At 43.8% G+C, this 19,156-nt stretch overlaps 1 protein-coding gene across 1 annotated transcript in view; it reads left to right on the top strand.

The window, feature by feature from the left end:
* The window catches only part of LOC114585457 (uncharacterized), a 127,744-nt gene that overhangs the window by 45,113 nt on the left and 63,475 nt on the right, over positions 1-19,156 (top strand). The window contains exons 22-38 of the mRNA XM_028708144.2: positions 897-1,079; positions 1,656-1,727; positions 2,017-2,143; positions 3,397-3,536; positions 4,050-4,253; positions 5,459-5,608; positions 6,702-6,881; positions 7,857-7,973; positions 8,873-9,022; positions 10,534-10,749; positions 12,836-12,940; positions 13,062-13,206; positions 14,101-14,318; positions 14,913-15,131; positions 15,913-16,022; positions 18,166-18,319; positions 19,050-19,149. Of these exons, the coding sequence (XP_028563977.2) occupies positions 897-1,079; positions 1,656-1,727; positions 2,017-2,143; positions 3,397-3,536; positions 4,050-4,253; positions 5,459-5,608; positions 6,702-6,881; positions 7,857-7,973; positions 8,873-9,022; positions 10,534-10,749; positions 12,836-12,940; positions 13,062-13,206; positions 14,101-14,318; positions 14,913-15,131; positions 15,913-16,022; positions 18,166-18,319; positions 19,050-19,149 (2,590 nt within the window). The remainder of the gene's footprint in view (positions 1-896; positions 1,080-1,655; positions 1,728-2,016; positions 2,144-3,396; positions 3,537-4,049; positions 4,254-5,458; positions 5,609-6,701; positions 6,882-7,856; positions 7,974-8,872; positions 9,023-10,533; positions 10,750-12,835; positions 12,941-13,061; positions 13,207-14,100; positions 14,319-14,912; positions 15,132-15,912; positions 16,023-18,165; positions 18,320-19,049; positions 19,150-19,156) is intronic.

Here is a 19,156-nt window from a genome sequence, read left to right as displayed (position 1 = left end):
AAAAAGGATTTTGCTCATCTTACTCAAAGGAAATGGTGAGATTCATTTTCTAACTTTTAAACTTTAGGTAGGTGAGCATGCAATACTTTTACTAAAGTTTCAAAGTATCGGAGACATAAACTCATTGCTTCATTTGAGTGAGCGAGACCTTTTCCCCATAACTCCAAACACCTCTTGCAAAATTTCTCCCACTTCCCTCTATTTTCATGAATGGCTTATTTTCACACATACATACCCAAATTGCTGGGGGGAAACTGAGCCAAAATACCAATCCAATTCCAGTCAATAGTGACCAGCAAGTTCCCTTTAGCTTGAATCATATTGACTCAGAATTAACCAAGATATTTCACTGAGAAATCAGAAAATAGCTTGGCTTATTTTCAAGGCCTACCCACCTCATAACTCTTTCCTCCCATCCACTGATTTCCCAGATACTTTCCCCTCCTCCTCTGATCTAACTTAGGGTCTAGCTTTAGCATCACTAGCTACTAGCAGCTGCAACTGGGAGGAAGGAAAGGAGGGAGGTATCTATTTCTCCCCTTTCTGGCACCAGGTCACAAGGAAACCCTGGGAAACTAAATTTTTCTAAGACCATTGGCAATTAAATATGAGCTGGAGAAGAATACTCACATTTTTAAGTTTGTCTCATGCTTGAGGGGAGCATTTCTAGCTCCCAAGATTTGTATTTTCGAGTTTGAGAATATGACTCACAAGTTGACAGCCAGCCTTCCTGTCATTTTAGCACCAGCCAATACAGAGAGAAATACAGGTGTGCGTGTGCGTGTGTGTGTGTGTGTGTGTGTGCGTCTGTGTATAGGCAGAGCAGAGGAAGGTCATTTCAAAGTACAGAATGTGGAAAGCAAGGGAACAACTCAGTTCTCCTTTTCTTTCCTCAGGTCTGGAGGAGTGCTTCCCATGCCCAGCTGGCCTTTATTGTAAAAATGGCGTAAGGTTCCTCTGTCCACCTGGGTTCTACTGCCCACCAAAGACTGGAGCCTCTCCTTATCCATGCCCTCCTGGGACTTACAACCCATCTTCTGGTAGTGACAGAGCAGAGAGGTGCCAGCTGTGTCCTGCAGGTGAGAAACTGTTTCAGGAAAATAACAGATGCTGCAGCTGTTTTGTTCGAGGGTCTTCTGGCTGTTCCCTCCATGTGAGAAGTGAGGTTACAGGGAACCAGGCAGAGAACCCTCTCGGTAGTGGTGCCCACCCTGTGGAACGCCCTCCCATCAGATGCCAAGGAAATAAACAACTATCTGACTTTTAGAAGACATCTGAAGGCAGCCCTGTTCAGGGAAGTTTTTAATGTTTGTTGTTTTATCGCGTTTTTAACACGATCATGTTGGGAGCTGCCCAGAGTGACTGGGGGATTATTATTATTATTATTATTATTATTATTATTATTATTATTATTATTATTATTATTATCTTTGCCTCTTGCAAAAGCCAACTCCCCCTGCCCTGCCCCCCTCCTGTTGCTGAGCTGCCAACACAATTTCTTTATAATATGCAGACGAATCTCCTCGCTGGCTCTCATAATCAAGACATGAAATCAAAGCATGTCCTGTTCTGTTGCAGCAACAGGATCATATTTCATTGTGCTGTGGTAGAAGGTCATCCTAGCTGGTTATCTGATTCCTTGTGTTTCCACCCAGGGATGTTTTGCGGCGAATGGGGATTGCCTGCTCCCTCTGGCCCCTGCCTGCCAGGCTTCTTCTGCAGTTCAGGTATTGATCATTTTGTCGGTGTCTGTCTATACTTTTTTTTTACCAGTGCAGCCATGAAGAAGATCCATGTGGTGAAAAAATGCTATATTTATTTAAAATACAACAACATAGTGGATCTGCAAACAATAAATATAGTGAACCAAATCAAAAGATAATGCCTCAGATATTTACCCCACCTAGATCTTAAAATTCCCTTTTGTGCCCAGAGATCTGAACCAGATGGACTGCTTAGCTGTCCCATTTACACACTACAGCTGTGTCATGGCTTGGGTTTATGTTGTTGTTGCAGGTTCCAGTAGCCCAAACCCAGATGGAACTTCTCCCGTGAGTGCTGGAGGCCCTTGCCCAGCTGGACACTTTTGCCCAGCTGGAACCAAGTACCCTCTGGCATGCCCTGCAGGCACCTTCTCGGACAGGTATGAGCCTTGAAGACTGTGTGTGGTTGTTCAGTGGAGAGTGACTCCTTCCCAGGACTAGCCCAAAACATTTTGTTCCCTGAGGCAGAGGATGAGGCAGCACTCCACCTCTAACTCTGTGTACAGAAATCAGCTGGACTGGTAGATGAATCTGACTTCAGCACTGGCAATGGGACAGCACCCTCCACCACATCTCGGAAGGTGCTGGTTGGATTATTAGCTGTGATTTCTGTGTTGCAGAGGGTTGGACTAGAGGAAGCTGGAGGTCCCGATTCTAGAGAGTGTCAAGCTACCTTTGGGGACCCAGTGCACTGCTCTGTCTTCTGTTACACACACACACACACACACACACACACCTGCCACCTGGGACCACTACCTTATTCTGCCTAATTTTAGGGCTGAGCCTGCTTCTTCCTGCAGAAAGATGAATAATGGGCAGTACTGGGCCCCTGGATTGGCTGAACTGGGTATAATAAATATGGGTATAATAAATTCACAGTGCCAGGACTAAAGGTAGGGGAGAAGATGTGCTTAGTAATCATAGCTGTCAACTTTTCCCTTTTCTTGCGAGGAATCCTATTCGGAATAAGGGAATTTCCCTTAAAAAAGGGAAAACATTGACAGCTATGTTAGTAATGCATAGCTACTTAATGCACATTTCTTGAACTAAAAAGGTCCTTTAAAATTTGCACCTCTCCAAACTTCATGCTTCAGTTCTGGGACCAAAGAGTGTTTGCAGAAATGCATATATGAGTGAAGAAGTCATTATGAAACTACATTGCAACAGAGAAAATGGCTTGCCAAAATGTCCATGTTAGGTGTGCATTAAGGAGGAATTTAGCCAAAGATCTACACAAATTTCCACGTGGAGAAATTCACAGAGAGAAATTCTTCAAATGGATGCAGAAATAGGGAGAACCGAAGGGAAAGGTGGACAAATGAGAAACAGAGAGAAACTGAAATGGACAGATTCATTCATCCCTAGTCAGGATGCCAAACTGCTATTTGGCATCCTGCTATTAGCAGGGAGTGCCACATACTGCACTAAAAGCTCGGTCTGTTGGCAAGGCCAACCAAACCTCAGGGCGGGGGGAAGCCCCAGAAGTGCCCCATCAGAGGATCTTGCCGATCAAGGTGGAACATAAGGACTCAGACCTTAAGGTATCTTGGGTCCCATTTGCTTTGCGCTTTGTGTATCAACACAAGCACTTTGTAGATGGCCTGGTAGCAAATTGCCAATCTTCTTTTCTCAGGCTGTACCTCTCCCTTGAGTCCAGCTGCACAATATGTCCACCTGGCCGCTACTGCCTCTCTACTGGACTCACAGCCCCTTCTGGTCCCTGCTCTGCTGGCTACTACTGCCTTCCCGGGGCCATCTCTCCTTCCCCCACAGGTGAGTGTGTCAGGGTTGTCTTGAGAATGCAGATTCCCTGAGTGCCCTTGCAAAACAATGGTGGGGTTTTCAACAAGACTCTGCCCTCTGAGTAAGGTGCTTGTAGCTTTTGGCACCATTGAACTCAACATTTTTTTTGAGAGACTGATATTGAACTCAGTCTCTTTCCCTTAAGCCCACAGCCTGCACTGTTAGGAACCTTAACTGTATGTGCATTTCATGACATGAAATAAATAAACAAACCACTTTGATAGCTCAGTTGGTTGAGCATGAGACTCTTAATTTCAGGGTAATGGGTTCATGCTCCACAATGGGCAAAATTTTCCTGCATTGCAGGTGGTTGGACTAGATACTTCCCTTCCAACTGTACAATTCAATGATTCTATAAGAAAAGGAATTGAGGGCTGTGGCTTATACGTCCCTGCTGGTTTCTGGTTTCAAGTGTCTTCTTTTTTACCAAAGGCTTGAGGACTAGAAACATAGCTATAGATTTTCTACTCTTCCTTCTTGCAGGATTTTCAGATCAGGGAGGCCCTTGCCCCATGGGCCATTTTTGTCCAGATGGGACCAGCCAGCCACTTCCTTGTGTTGCGGGAACTTACAACAATCTCACTGGGCAAGCGAGCTGCTTCTCATGCCCAGCTGGTTACTTCTGCCCTGAAAATACCACCGACTACAGTCAGTTCCCATGCCCACCTGGCTTCTACTGTCCTGAAGGTGAGAGCTGTCATGGCTGTCAAGAACAAGATGTCGGTGAGACTGATGTTTTGCAGTCCAGACAGTAGAAGGTGCTTAAATGCCAGTGCTGAAATCTCTTTGCTCAGATACCCTTTGGAGAACAAAGGTTTTAAAAAGTTAACTGGAAAAGTGTTTTTGCTAAGAGCTCGACCAGATTTCCCAAGGGAAAAGAATGAGCAAATTTGCAGAGCTTCAAAATAAATCCAGATACATGAGCTCCATCTGCTGATAGTAGCATAGCAGTGCAAGGTACCAGAAAGAAGGTGGCTGAGCCAGGATTTTTTGCTTGTTTGGATAGGAAGCCTCGCTGTGTTCCTTTCGGTGGAGCTGGATCAGACCTGTGGCAGCATCAAGGATGCAGCTGAAAGCCAGTCTCCTTATGTGACAGTGACCATGCAGAGCAATTTAAAATGGCTTTTGTGGATACGGATGGCTGCGTTTGACTATCCCAATTTTGGCTGTCTCAAAGATGCATTGTATGGAGAGCTGCCAAATTATAACACAGCTTGTTAAACCGAAGCCTAGAACATACCACTTAAGGTGGCCACTTTTACATCAACCCCCCCCCCTCCCCTGGGGAAGTGCATCACTTTAAAAAAAAGGAGATCAAAAGAAGGTGCAGATCTGCATAACATTTTCATGTGCTGATTTATATGTATAGATGCAAATGTAGAAATAATTGCTAAAATTTAAATAAGAGTACAGTGCAATTCACCATAGTGGAGAAGACTGTGTTCAAGGGTGTCTCCTCAATCAGCTATGCAGGTTCTAAGTACTATTGTTTGCCCTGTTTCAGGATTATCTTTAAACTGGACTTGGGCTGGTTAGAACATTCCTTGAAATACAGGGCTGCCATCTTTAAAATAGGACACATGGCCACTCCAATAGGTGGGAGCTTCAGCTTACACCACAGCATGCTCCTCTAGACAGACAAAAAAGTAGAAAACTAGGACGTCAGGCAAAAGATTTCTAGCACTGTCATATTCCTGACATGCTAATTTTCTGCCTGTGAGGAGTATTATGATTTTTTTTTTTTTAAATGTATAGAGGATAATTTCATCCTGTGGGTTCCTGTCTGCATTCCAGACACAAATATACCAGTAGGCCAAAAAAACACACAGCAAAAATGGCACATTGCCGAATTATTTGGTTATGACCACCTCTGTTTTTGTCATGCTTCTCAGGAACCAAGTTTGCAACAAAGTTTCCCTGCCCTCGAGGTTATTACAACCCAGATCCCATGACCCAAAGTTTGGACAGCTGCTTGCCTTGTCTCCCAGGGCATTACTGCGGGAAGGAAAACTTAACCACAGTGTCTGGGAAGTGTGATGCAGGTGAGTTTGGAGGAATCTGAGCAGAAACATATCTCTGTCTACCTGAAATTTCAAAACGGAACTGGGTCCACCTCCCAACTCTGAAGGAATCACTGTCTGGCTCATCCTTCTCAGATCCCTGAAACCAGTTGTTCTATAATTTCCCAAAACTGACATTCAAAACACAAGCAGTTAGACACTCTTGGTTCCTTTGTGTAAACAACACAGTGGAGTATTTTTTTAAATCACAGTTGTTATTTATTACTCATATCCCAGCACTTTCAGTGTGCTCCCTATCCCCAAGGGGCTGACAATCTCAACATTTGATAGAAGGGAAGGAACAGAGGGAGAGGAAGGATGAAACCAATGGACGTGCATTGAATTTAGTTCAGCTGCACGTACTTTGATTTTCTTTTATAAGGGCTTAGTGGGTTGTGATAAAGCCGGAATGTGAAGGTAGCCCTCTGGATATTTGTTTGACTACAACTCCCATCATTCCTGCAGCTGCAGCTGATGGGAGTTGGAGTCCAACAATGTCTGAAGAGTATCAGATTCCCCATCTCTGTGCAAATAAACATAATTAACAGAACGGGGTGGGTGAGGTGCTATTTAAAGGGAGGGCAGGAAGTGGGATCACAAGGAGCTATAGAATAATAGATGCCTGTTTAGCATTCTTTGGGGATATTCACTCAAAATACCAACAACCCTCTAAATGTTTCCAGGCCCATTTTGTTAGGCAAAACCAGAGATAAAGGCATAGTGCTGACAACACTGTTCTCTCTTACACCACACAGCCCACTTCTCCTGAAGAGAGGCAGTGTGCTGTAGTGGTTCCAAAATCCTACTAAGATGTATGAGACCTAGGCTTAAATCCCCACTAAGCCACAAAGCTCACTGGGCAACTGTGGGCCAATCACGCACTCTTGACCTGTCCTACCTCACGGGGTTGTTGTGAGGATGAAATGGGGATGCTATCTATATACACTGCCTCAGGCTCCTTGGAAGAACAAATAGGATGTAAATGCAATCAATCAATCTTAACTCCTCCTGCTCCCCCGACTTATAATTTCCTTCCATTTCTCACAAATTCCATTTGTTTGTTTTTTTCTCTTAGGTTGGTTCTGCATTTCAGCTGCCTGGACCCCCCAGCCCTTTGACCTGGATAACTACACCAATGGCAACTGCCTTTGCCCTGCTACTGCGACAGGAGCAAAGTGTTCCCCTGGGTCCTACTGCCCAGAAGGCAGTCCTGAGCCCATTCTCTGCCCTCCAGGCTTTTATTGCAATGCACCTGGTAAGGGGAACCCTTTCCCCATTTTGCCTGAATGGTGATTTAAGTAGTGAGAGGGAAGGTGGCTTGCTGCAGGTGGCTTTCCTGTGTGCGGTTTGCTGTCCCAAAACACTCAGTTCCTTTTGGGTACAGGGACATAGGAAGGTGCCTTATATCAAGAGGCCACTGGTCCATTTAGCTCAGTGTTGCCTTCAGTGGATATAAATATTGTGCAGCTGGAAGCAACTGGATGCATAAAAACGGACTCTTTTTGGAATGAAAATTGCCTAGATCAGGCATGTCCAAAGTCTGTTTTGGGGGCCTAATCCAGCCCGCCGGTCGGTTTAATCCAGCCCCTGCGGCAGTTTATTTCCTGGGGTAAAATCCTAAAAAAAAAACCCTCAACAACTTCAATCCTAAAAAAAGGTCAACAACTTTGGTTGGCCCTCACAGCCCTTTACTTCATCAAATCTGGCCCTCTTTGAAAAAAGTTTGGACACAACTAGCCTAGACCCATAAATGATTCAAAAACTTTACTTGCGGAACTTTCTTCTAAAGCAGGTACAAAAACTAACAATGATACATCCAAATAACTCCATACAATATCATGTGCAAGTCCAGCACGTATCCATCTTCTTAGAAATAAAAGATAATTCCAAACATACCTATAAGCAAAAGTCTCTCTCCTTTCTAGAAAACTGAAAGACTAGGGTTGAAATCCCCACTTGACCATGACATTTCATGGGGCCTTTCATTGCCTCTCAGGTTAACAGGGTGGACATGAGGATAAAATTGGGAAGGGGGAAAGGATGTAAATCAGTTTGAGCTCCTTTGAAGAAATATAGGGGTGCATATGTAAATGCTCTTAACAATAACAACAACAATAATAATAATGATAATAATACAAATAATAAATAATCTTTTACTATTAGCTTCTCTTGAATTATTAGCATATGTTAAAACTGTCCCTGCGCTCACGTTCCCATTCTTCTTCATCAGGTCTGTCTGCTCCAAGTGGGGAATGTGCTGCTGGATTTTATTGTACAGGTGGAGCCTCTTCTCCCAAGCCACTGGATGAAGTTACAGGCAACATCTGCCCTCAAGGCACCTACTGCCGTGCGTATCTCTTGCCTAGAGACAGAAAACTGGGTGGGAAGCAAAGCGGAACCGAAGTGGTTGGAACCCCAGGCAGAAAAACTACATGCTGCAAAAATAATAATAATTGCAGCTCTTGTTCATCCAAATAATTCCATACAATAGGGCAATTTGAAAGAAGGGGTCCTGTCATAAATGTAATAGATAAATACAGTTACCATGTGTTTATTTTTTTTTATTAAAAAAAATAGCTGGGAAGTACAGTGGTACCTCGGGTTAAGAACTTAATTCGCTCTGGAGGTCCGTTCTTAACCTGAAACGGTTCTTAACCTGAAGCACCACTTTAGCTAATGGGGCCTCCTGCTGCCGCTGTGCCACCGCCCCACAATTTCTGTTCTCATCCTGAAGCAAAGTTCTTAACCCGAGGTACTATTTCTGGGTTAGCGGAGTCTGTAACCTGAAGCGTCTGTAACCCGAGGTACCACTGTAATGTGAAAATCTGGAAAGAGGTGCTTGAGATACAGAGAGTGCTTGTGTTAATTGTTTACAGGGCCAATCCTGGCATTAGGCAGAGTGAGGGAACCACTTCAGGTAGCAGATGCTGGGTGAGGGGCAGCAAAATAGGGCCAGATGTTCCTTCTGAACTTCCTCCCTACCGCCGCCCCACCATTTCCCTTTGTTTCCACATGGCCTTTCCTGCCCTTCTCCAAAGTGCCTTGCTGCCTCAGGGGTGTGTGTGAAAGGGAGGATGCTATCCCATCAACAGTGTCAAAGTCTGCTTCTGTATTTGGAACAGAAAGGAGGCGCCATCTTGTCTCTCGTCTCCAACAACAAGGTTTCTTGGACTGGACCACCCTGTGGTCGCTTTTCTTCTCTCAGCTTTGCTCACTCTCTCCCTCTTCCATTGTTTCTTCTTGCAGCTGTGGGGTCTTCAGCACCCACCCTCTGCCCGACTGGCACCTTCTCCAATCAGCTAGGGCAAAGTATGCTTTCAGAGTGCCAGCTCTGTCCCTCTGGGTTTTACTGTGAAGGATCCGGACTGAAGGCCCCCACCGGAGAATGCTGGGAAGGTAAAACACAGTGGCCAAAGTGGATCAGGGATGAGCTGTGATAATAGTGAAGAACTCTTACAAAGCAGCACAGGAGAACCTTCTGGAGCAGTTGTTGTCCAGCTTGAAATGGCTGGGTGGGGAGGCGGAGCCTGGCAGAAAGCTAGGAATGGAAGGAGGTAGCGATTTCCATCTGGAATTGGCATTTCAAAGGAAAGGAAACATCATAAGCAATGCAGAAAATAATGTGACTGTTTATGTGATGTTCACAGACTTAACAAAAGTAGTGATAGCAACATAACAGCTCTCATTTCCTTGCCTGATTTCTGTTCCTGACCTTGGGTGAACATGAGACTTGTGGCAATTTCTGCTTCCTTTTTCAAGGGAGTTCTCCAACATCTCTACAGCCTATGTGATATAGCTGGCAAAGTTCACCCAGTGAAAACTATGCATGCACAGCTGGCATAACAAAGCCTGTGAAAATGGCGGGTTGTAACCAATGCTGATCCTACTCAGTGTAGTCCCATTGAAAATAATGGACATTATTAACTCGGGTCTATTAATTACAGTAGTTCTGCTTTGAGTAGTTTCATGATGCCATTTAGGGGAAAGGAAATTATGTTGTTTCTAGACTGAATACGAAGAAAAGCAACAACATGTTTTCCTTTAGTGCAAGCATCCTAATCAAAAAAAGTGGGGGTCTTTTTCACTAGTAATTGATTTTATGTTCTAATTATTGAATTTTATTACCATCCCATCACCCACCTAAGTTCTGTTCCCAAGAATTCAAACAGGGGTGCTCACATATTAAAGGACTCTACTTTAAGTTGTCATCCCACCATATTTTTTTTATTTTTTGGCTGTATAACTTGTTCTATTCAGAGTAGACCCATTGATGTTATTGCAAATGACTTCAGTTTATTAATCTTAGTGGTTCTACACTAAGTAGAATTTAGATGAATGCAGATGTTTATTATTATTAGTAGTAGTAGTAGTAGTAGTAGTAGTAGTAATTTAGATCCAATCTTTCCTGTGTAGTGGTGTCGGAGAATCCCAACAAAAATGGAAAAGAAAGCAGAAATTGCTTCAAATCTCATATTAGTTTATGTTCAGGAATTGAAATTTGCCAAGCAAATATAATTAGTATTAATTTCCATTGTTGTTGGGATGTGTGTGTTAAGTCTACAAACCATAAATGTTGTGGATTTTTTTGCATTGCTTTGATTTTTTATTTTTTGCACTGAAATGAATGTAAGTTACATAACTCATGTAAAGGCTTACATAAGTTATGTTAAATAGCAGGCAGTGAAACAAATAACCTAGCATTGGGCAGGAACTGCATTGCAGCAGAATGGAAACAGTGCTGATTGTGATTAATACAGGTAGGAAATGAAATAGCTGCATTCCTACATCCCTACCTGAGAGTCATCCAAAATCTCCATCTTTTACAGAGGAACTGGTATGTGATATGCATCTTTATTTCCCCTTCAAGTTAAATCTAATGGCCATACCTTCTCCATTTTCTTCTATAGGCTATTACTGTGACAATCACCAGGGGCCTCTCAGTGACTTCACTCTCTACCCTTGTCCACATGGCTATTACTGCCCACCAGGCACACAGCAGTCTACACAGTACAGCTGCCCTGCAGGGACATTTGGACCCAGACAGAGGCTAAAGAAGATCCAGGAATGTCAAAACTGCCCACCAGGGAAATTTTGCTCATCTCCTGGGCTAGCAGCTCCAACAGGTAAGTCGTATCTCCAGAGTGGACCTCCTGACCTAGGGAGAGAGAGAAAAACCACCTCTTTAGTCAACAATGAATTGAGGTAGCAGCTATAAAAAATGTTTTAGGGAGCAAATGCTAAACCAGAGATGGGGAACTGGTGATGCTTCCAGTGTTGTTGGACTACGACTACCACCAACCCGTCTATTGGCCACAGTAGCTGGGCCTGATGGGAGTTGGAGTCCAACAACATTTGGAAGGCTACCTCTGCTCAGTGTGTTTAAATTGGAGGCAAGTCCCATGGCGTTCAAGGGAGCTTAAATCCAGGTTAAGCCATTCAAAGGACTGAAGAATGAGAGTTTGATTTGGTTTACTTTTAACATATGAACATGATATTTATTTGAAATGGATTCAACTTAGATTTGGAACAATTTTCCCAGTCATATCAGCAATGCCTTGAAGCATTTTCATTTCTAGTCAGCTGAGGATCATTTACAGCTATGAAGCAGATTTGCTGTTGAGCAGAATTGACTTCTGATTTAGCAGGGACTCAAATTGCTTGTTTGGGAATCTGTACTTTTATCTATTTATAGAATTATTGTTCCTTTTTTTCTTTTCTTTTTTCCTTTTTCTTTTTTTGACATTCTTACCATTCAGAAATATACTTTGTGGTATGTGTATAGACTTTCATTTATTTTCTACTGCTTTTTGCGATGGTCTGTTAATATAGTTCATTTATACTATATCTTCCTTTGCTATTTCCATAATATCCTACTTAGTTATTGTGCTAATGCCCCTCTTGCCACTTAACTTACCTGCTAGGCTGCATTCCTCTACAGGGTGATTCAATGTGGGAGCCCAAGGCAAAAGTCAGTTACTTCCTTACCTTGCTTTTTTACTGAAGTGAGTCTGATAAATTTGAGGGGTGGTCCTTTATCTTCCTTTTTGAACATCTGAAGGGTCAAAGCTCAAAGGTAGAGCAGAAGGTCCTAGGTTCATTTTTCAGCATCTTCATATAGCAATAGGTTCTCCATCCCCACATCTGAAATCCTGGAGAGCCAATGCCAGTCATTTTACTGAACTAGATGGACCAATTGTCTGACTCCAAGGCAGCTTCATGTGAGTTGTGCCCAAGGCTCTTTTTCAACTGGAACTCACCGGAACTCAGTTCTGGTACCCCTCAGGTGGATGCCATTGCCATTATAAATGAGGTGTTCATAGTGAGTTCTGGCATCTCCTTCTCTAGAAAAATAACACTGGTTGTGCCCCATGTTGGTCCTACTCAGAGTAGACCCATTAAAATAAATGAGCATGTCTAAATTACATTCATTAATTTCAGTGGATCTACTCTGAGGAAGATTTAATTGGATACAAACCTAACTTCCTATCTTCAGCATTGTTGAGGTAGATTCTCAGGGAATACCGACAGCTAATTACAGTCATACTTCAGGTTGCGAACGTGATCCGTGCAGGAGGCACGTTCGCAACCCGCAGCGCCGCATCTGCGCACACGCATGACGCAATTCAGCACTTCTGTGCATGACGTCATTCTGCGCATGCGCTAGCGCCGAAACCCGGAAGTAACCTGTTCCGGTACTTCTGGGTTTGACGCAGTCCACAACCTGAAAACGTGCAACCCGCAGCATTCGTAACCCGAGGTATGACTGTACTGCACTTCATTTGAGTAACAGCAAAACTCTTTTTTTTTAATATACAATTTTTATTAGTTTTTTTAAACATATCATTTTCAACAGTAATTAAACATACTTTTGCATCTTATTCAAATTTTTTACTTCCATCAATCCTGTCCGAAAATTCTCCAATCTAATTTCTCAGTATGCATTTCTTATCTTCCCTATTACATTTCAAACTCATAACCAATATCTCTATCTTCTTCTACTTTGTAACACTTCGTATATTTCTCCTTACAAAACTTCTTGTAGTCCTACTAGCGTAATTTGTTGATTACAGTTGCTCTTCAAATAATTCATATACTTCTTATTTATACTCATGAAGCACACACACAAAATAAAAATCTGGGATAGGTTCCCTGTCTTGATGTTGGACTATGAGCCAGTAAAGAGCATATAATCCCCTTTCCCTATTTTAGGGGATTGCTCTGCAGGATTTTGGTGCAAGGAAGGTGCTCGGACTCCGAACCCAACTGATGGAGTGTCTGGACTTCCCTGCCCGCGTGGACATTACTGCCTCTCAGGTACTAACCGCTTTTGTCATGGTTGTATTCCTTTGGATGCCCCTTAAGAGCCTTCTTGCTGTTTTCGACTCCCTTGTTTCAGTGCCCAAAGGGGGATTCTTTCATCTGTGTGTCCTTCCAGGAACTCTTGTTCCATCTGCCTGCCCACGTGGAACCTGGTCGGGTGAGGAAGGGAATCAAAACCTCCAGAGTTGTCAGGCTTGCCCTGGGGGGCATTACTGCAATGGCACAGGCCTCGTGGCCCCTTCGGGACGGTGTGCAGTGGGGTATGTACAAAATGCAAGCTCACTTTCCTTGAGATTTAATGCAAATATATCAGCAAATTCCAGCTACAAATACAAATTGCACTGCCAGATTCCACCTTCCAATTTGATATTTGGATAGTCAATAGACGGCAGGTTTCTGATCACGCATCAACCATGTTTATAGCTCAGTGGTTCCCAAAATTTGACAAACCACCACTCCCTTAGTTCCAGAAACTCATCATCCCCAGTGCCCATGACCCTATAAAAAGCATTATTCAGAATAGCAGTTTGCACAAACACTATGATAATAATATAAAAAATTAAAACAGTAATGATTAATTGCACATTTATTTTTTAAAAAATTAGTTTAATTAATTCAACTAAAATGATAGCCATTTACACCTCCAGCCCCCCCCCCGGCTGCCCCTATGCCTCTTAGCACCCCCTAGGTGATCCCAATTCTCCACCTCTCCCTCTCTCCCTCTCCCCCCCCCCAACTCTTTTCCTCTCTCGGCCCTCTTTATATACATTCTCTTGCTCTGCTCTCTTCCAGTTCCAAGTTCTCTATCATTCTTTCGCCCTAGGCCAGGAAAGAGCTTTCCATTCTCTCTGTGTGAGGCTACTGCTGCCGCCGCCGCCACCTCCTCCTACCCATCCAAGGCTGGCTCTACCATTAGACAAAGTGAGCTGACTACTCTAGGCAGCAGACTGAATGAGTTTAGACATTCCTTTTTCTGGTCCCCACTGCTGATCTGTCATGGATGTTTCGCAAAAGCCAGCCATCACTTGTTGCTGCAGTCAGAGGGCAGATTGATTGTTTCCTGTGGCCTGGTTCCTTGCTTTTTTGAACTCTGGCAATGATCTCATCCTTCGTCGTTATTAATAAAATGACTTTTCTCTTGCCCATTCTGGTAGGTTTTATTGTGTCACAGGGTCTATCACACCGACACCCACGGATGGGATCTCAGGTGCTCCCTGTCCCATGGGCCACTTCTGCCCCTTGGGCAGTGAGAGCCCCACACCTTGCCCTCCAGGCTCCTACATGGCTGAAACACATGCGCAAGGATGGTGCCACACCTGCCCAGAGGGGAAGTATTGTCTCCCTGGCCACTTGCCACATCTGTGCCCCAAAGGTGAGTCTTTGGCTTCCTCGATTCACAAAGCTGTCCTTGTGTCCCAGAGTTTGTAATCTATTTGTGCTTCCATTTTGCAAGTGCGTGTGTCTAGTCCCCATGGGCATTAGATAATGGTTTCCCCATATTTCCCTTCCTGGGTTTGCTGTGTCCTGAATTCTGGTTTGATGAGCATTTACTGTTCCCAACCCTAATACTGCAGAAAGCCATCTAATTAGATTTTAATTTGATCCTGACTTGTTTTTAGGAGGTAATTTAATTATTGTTTGATTTTATACCAATGTTATATATTTGATGTTAGCTGGTTTTGGCCGGGGAGGGCAGGATACAAATAAAAGTATTATTATTATTATTATTATTATTATTATTATTTTCTAAAATTAACTGGGGAACTAGAGTTTTGGGCCAGGGTCTGCAACTTCAGAGTTCGTCCAGTTCATCTGCATCTCCCTTCCCCTACTTTACTGACGCACGTGTCATCTATGGTGAAATACTTAAATAAAAGTAATCTCGATGTGATTCTCCCCCCCCCCCAACAGTTTGCTGTTTGTCCCGACAGCTTTCAGTTTACATGGATGTCTCCTTCCCTTCCAGGCTTTTTCTGCCCTGAAGGAACAGGCTTAAACTGGCAGCCGTGCCCTCCAGGGACCTACAGCCCTATCCAAGGGATAGGTAGTCATACTGACTGCAGATCATGCGATGGAGGAAAGTTCTGCATGTACCACAATGCAACTGATGTTACAGGACACTGCTGGGAAGGGTATTACTGCACCCAGGGTTCAGACCGGCCCAATCCTGAGGTTCAGCTCAATGGTATTGGCTCTTTCATTTGAATCAATGTGATCAGTGTGGAAGTGGCATGGTTACAGGTGCTGCATAATATCCATTCCACATTTGCAAGAAATAAATATGTTAATGTGGTAGAACCTACACTTTGGAACTCCCTGCATATTGACACCAGGCAGGCACTTTCACTGCCAGTGTGGTGTAGTGGTTAAGAGCGGTAGTCTCGTAATCTGGTGAACCGGGTTCGCTTCCCCGCTCCTCCACATGCAGCTGCTGGGTGACCTTGGGCTAGTCACACTTCTCTGAAGTCTCTCAGCCCCACTCACCTCACAGAGTGTTTGTTGTAGGGGAGGAAGGGAAAGGAGAATGTTAGCCACTTTGAGACTCCTTCGGGTAGTGATAAAGCAGGATATCAAATCCAAACTCTTCTTCTACTACTACTCTTTTCAGCACCTGCTGAAAACATTTTTGTTTAGATGAGTCTACCCAGATGTTTAGAATGATGTTGTTTTTAGTCTAATGTTGTTAATCTTTATTTGTTTTTACTAATAATATTGTTATTTTATTCTTTTATTCTTTTTGTAAACGGCTGTTTTTTAAAAAATAATCAAGCAGTATATAAAATTTTATGGAATAAAATTATTATTATTTGTATTTTTCCAAGCTCTAGTACAGTGGATTAAAGGGTTGGATTGTTGTGTTAGTTTAAAATAGCCTCATCTTTACCATTCACTTCTTCTTTTTCTTTACTCGTATGTTATTGGCACTATTCTTACCACCTTATTTATTTCCCCTTTGTTGATCACAGATCACAGTGCTGGCCCATGTCCTTCCGGTCACTACTGTCCAAGGGGCACAGCTGTTCCCAAGCAGTGCCCTGTGGGAACATTTGCCGCTAGCACCAAGCTAATATCTGAGGTAAAAGCAAAAATACAGTTATAGCTGTCCTTTGTAGGAATTGGATATCTTTCGTATATACTGGCTATAAATTCACTGATCCTTAACAAACCCCATACAATTAATAGTGGTTAAATGGAGGTTGTGCTCTGAATTATAACCACAAAAGCATTGTTATTCCATTTTAAGAGTCGGCACATGCTTGTGTGTGTGTGCAGGTGAGTGCATGAGTTTGTGTGTGCATGTGCGTGTACACACACACACACACACACACATTTTTATTGTACTTAGTAGTTAAACAAATTCACTTTGCAGGCATAAGAGAGGAGACCTTTTTCATGGTGGCCCCAGAACATAGAAGTCTCTCCCTTCAGATGCATCCTCAAAGCCACTGCGGATTATTAAGTGGGCCTTAAAACCCATCTTTCCCTGATGACTGTGTCCTAAGAACTAATGTAGAAGAGATAATCCTCTTAGCAGTGTTGCAATTCGTACCTAAGGGGCAGGACATTTCTTTTTTTTAAGTTTTAACTAATCTATCTTTTTAAAACAGTTGTTAACACTTCTACCATTGTCAGTTTATGACACTGGTAAGATCCTTTTGGTGGGCTATGCCCACAAAAACAGCCTATAAGTAATTTTTATAAAAGAATAGACAGTGTTTTAATCAAGATTCATAATGCAGCGAATGCTTGAAAGCAAATTCCTGCTGTAACCGTAGCCTGTTCCCTTCCACCTAAGATTCCACTTAAAAGGGCATACATCAGAGGTCATCAACATGGTGCCCATGGGTGTTAATGTACCCACAAATACCTCCCATATTGCCCATGAAAGGCCTTGAAATGTCCCCACAATGCAAAAATGAATGCTCCCTGTTCTTGTTCAGTTCCAGTTTGTACTGGCTTGTAGCATTGAACATGTCCCATCAAACATGCACACATTTCATTGAATACCCTGATGTGATACCCACCCTCCTTTAGTCAGTGTGGTGTAGTGGTTAAGAGCGGTAGACTCGTAATCTGGTGAACCGGGTTCGCGTCTCCGCTCCTCCACATGCAGCTGCTGGGTGACCTTGGGCTAGTCACACTTCTTTGAAGTCTCTCAGCCCCACTCACCTCACAGAGTGTTTGTTGTGGGGGAGGAAGGGAAAGGAGAATGTTAGCCGCTTTGAGACTCCTTAGGGTAGTGATAAAGTGGGATATCAAATCCAAACTCTTCTTCTTCTTTAGATTCTGAACAAAAGAAAGGTGCAAAAAGTCTCTCTGAGCAAGCACAGCAGTGCCAGGTGTAGGTGCCTTTTTTCATTGATGAGAAAAATGCCCATCACACCTTTTGTGGCCCTGTCCGTCCCCCTTTCTACTATTTCAGAAGTGACAACCATTTTGTGTTAAGCCATACTGTGGCAGCCATTTTATGTAAGGCCACACCCCTAGGACCGCTGGTTTGTGAGTCTCACCCACGTTCTCAAAATTCCAGGTGTGCCCTCAGACCATAGCTGCCAACTTACAGATTTGAAAATAAGATTTTAAAAATAAGGGACCAGCAGCCAAAATAAGGGACCTGCAGCCTCCCCTGTTCCAGGCACTCCAGTCTTCCTGTCCTCCTGCAGTCTGGTCAAACTCATGCTGGTAGCTTCGTGAACACTGTCCAACCAACTTTGTAACCAGAGGTTCAACTGAATAGAATCTGAATCACATGCACCACAAGGCCTATGCAGCCTCAACTTAAGATGGCTCCCCGGCCTGGCTTTGCACTGCAAAGTTTGCAGCAGCACGTGCAACAAAATGGCGTCCAGCATTCAAAACCCTCCTCAGCTTGCATTAACTAGCCACACACAAGGCATGCAAGCTCCACCCCCCAGTCATTCTTAGACTTCTTATTGGGTGAGCAACACAGCCAAGCAACACCGTTGGAGCCTCCCTCCTCCCTGGCCAGCAGGGAGGGAGGGTGAGGAGCTGCTTCCTTTGAAATTTAAGGGACATCATTTAAGGGACATTTAAGGGACATCCATCAATAAGGGACAGCAGCGGGACATGGCGCTGGAATAAGGGACTGTCCCTTCAAATAAGGGACACTTGACAGCTATGCCTCAGACCCAAAAAAGGTAGGTGAGCTATGACTCTTGCATCTGAAAAGTATCTCTGGCCACATTAATTTCTTGCAGACCGAGTGCTCTGCCTGCCTGCCAGGCCACTACTGCAACACTCCTGGTCTGACAACACCGACAGGATTGTGTGAAGAAGGATACTACTGCATTGTGGGCTCCACAGTCCCCAACATACCAGCCATGGATGAGACTGGAGGCCCATGCCCCAGAGGTATTTCCACCACTCCTCCCCAATTCATGAAATTGATCAAACTGCCTGCCGCACTCCACAGAAAAGGTCTTTGTCTTTAACATCTCCCAGTAAAGTTAGGAGAGAATCCCTGCTTGAAACCCTGGAGAACTTCTGCCAGTCAGTTTTTAAAATACTGAGCTGGATGGACCAGCAGCTTGATTCAGTGTGAAGGAGCTCTTTATCTTCATAGAATCTTAGTACTGTGGAGTTGGAAGGTACCTCCCACCCTCTGCATTGCAGGAATTGCAGCTAGGGTGTGGTATTTAGGAAGAGAATTCCCAGCATGCTCCTTGGTTCTCTCAGACACCAAAGCCAGAGGTCTTCCCAAGCTTCAGGGATTTTGCCATCCTTTTTAAACAATTAATTGAACAAACTGATGACATACAAGGCTATCATTGACTACTAGCCACAATGGCTTTACTCTACCTCCACTGGTGGAGGCATTCTGCCTATAAATACATCTGCAGGTGAGCAAAGTGCTATTTTCCTGCTTATAGTTTCCCCACAGACATCAGGTTGGCCACTGTGAGAACAGGATGCTGGACAAGATGGGCCATTGGTCTGATCCCAAAGGCCTTTTCTTATGTTCTTATGTGAGCTGTTTTAAGAGTTGCTGTTGATTTTAGGTTTGCCTTGCTGTGCTTCCCCCCCCCCCCCCCTCTGGCCTCAAAGGGGCATTCCTGATTTCACACTTTTGCTTCTTTTCCAGGCTATTTTTGCCCTCAGGGCACAGCCAATCCTTTGCCTTGCCCGGAAGGGTCGTATAATCCTTTACAGAGGCAAGCCACCTGTCTCCCCTGCCCTAGCGGGTAAGAA

Source organism: Podarcis muralis, chromosome 15, assembly GCF_964188315.1.
Source record: "Podarcis muralis chromosome 15, rPodMur119.hap1.1, whole genome shotgun sequence".
Classification (NCBI taxonomy): Eukaryota; Metazoa; Chordata; class Lepidosauria; order Squamata; family Lacertidae; genus Podarcis; species Podarcis muralis.
The sequence above is the reverse complement of the archived record's forward strand: the minus strand, read 5'-3'. Positions and strand labels throughout refer to the sequence as shown.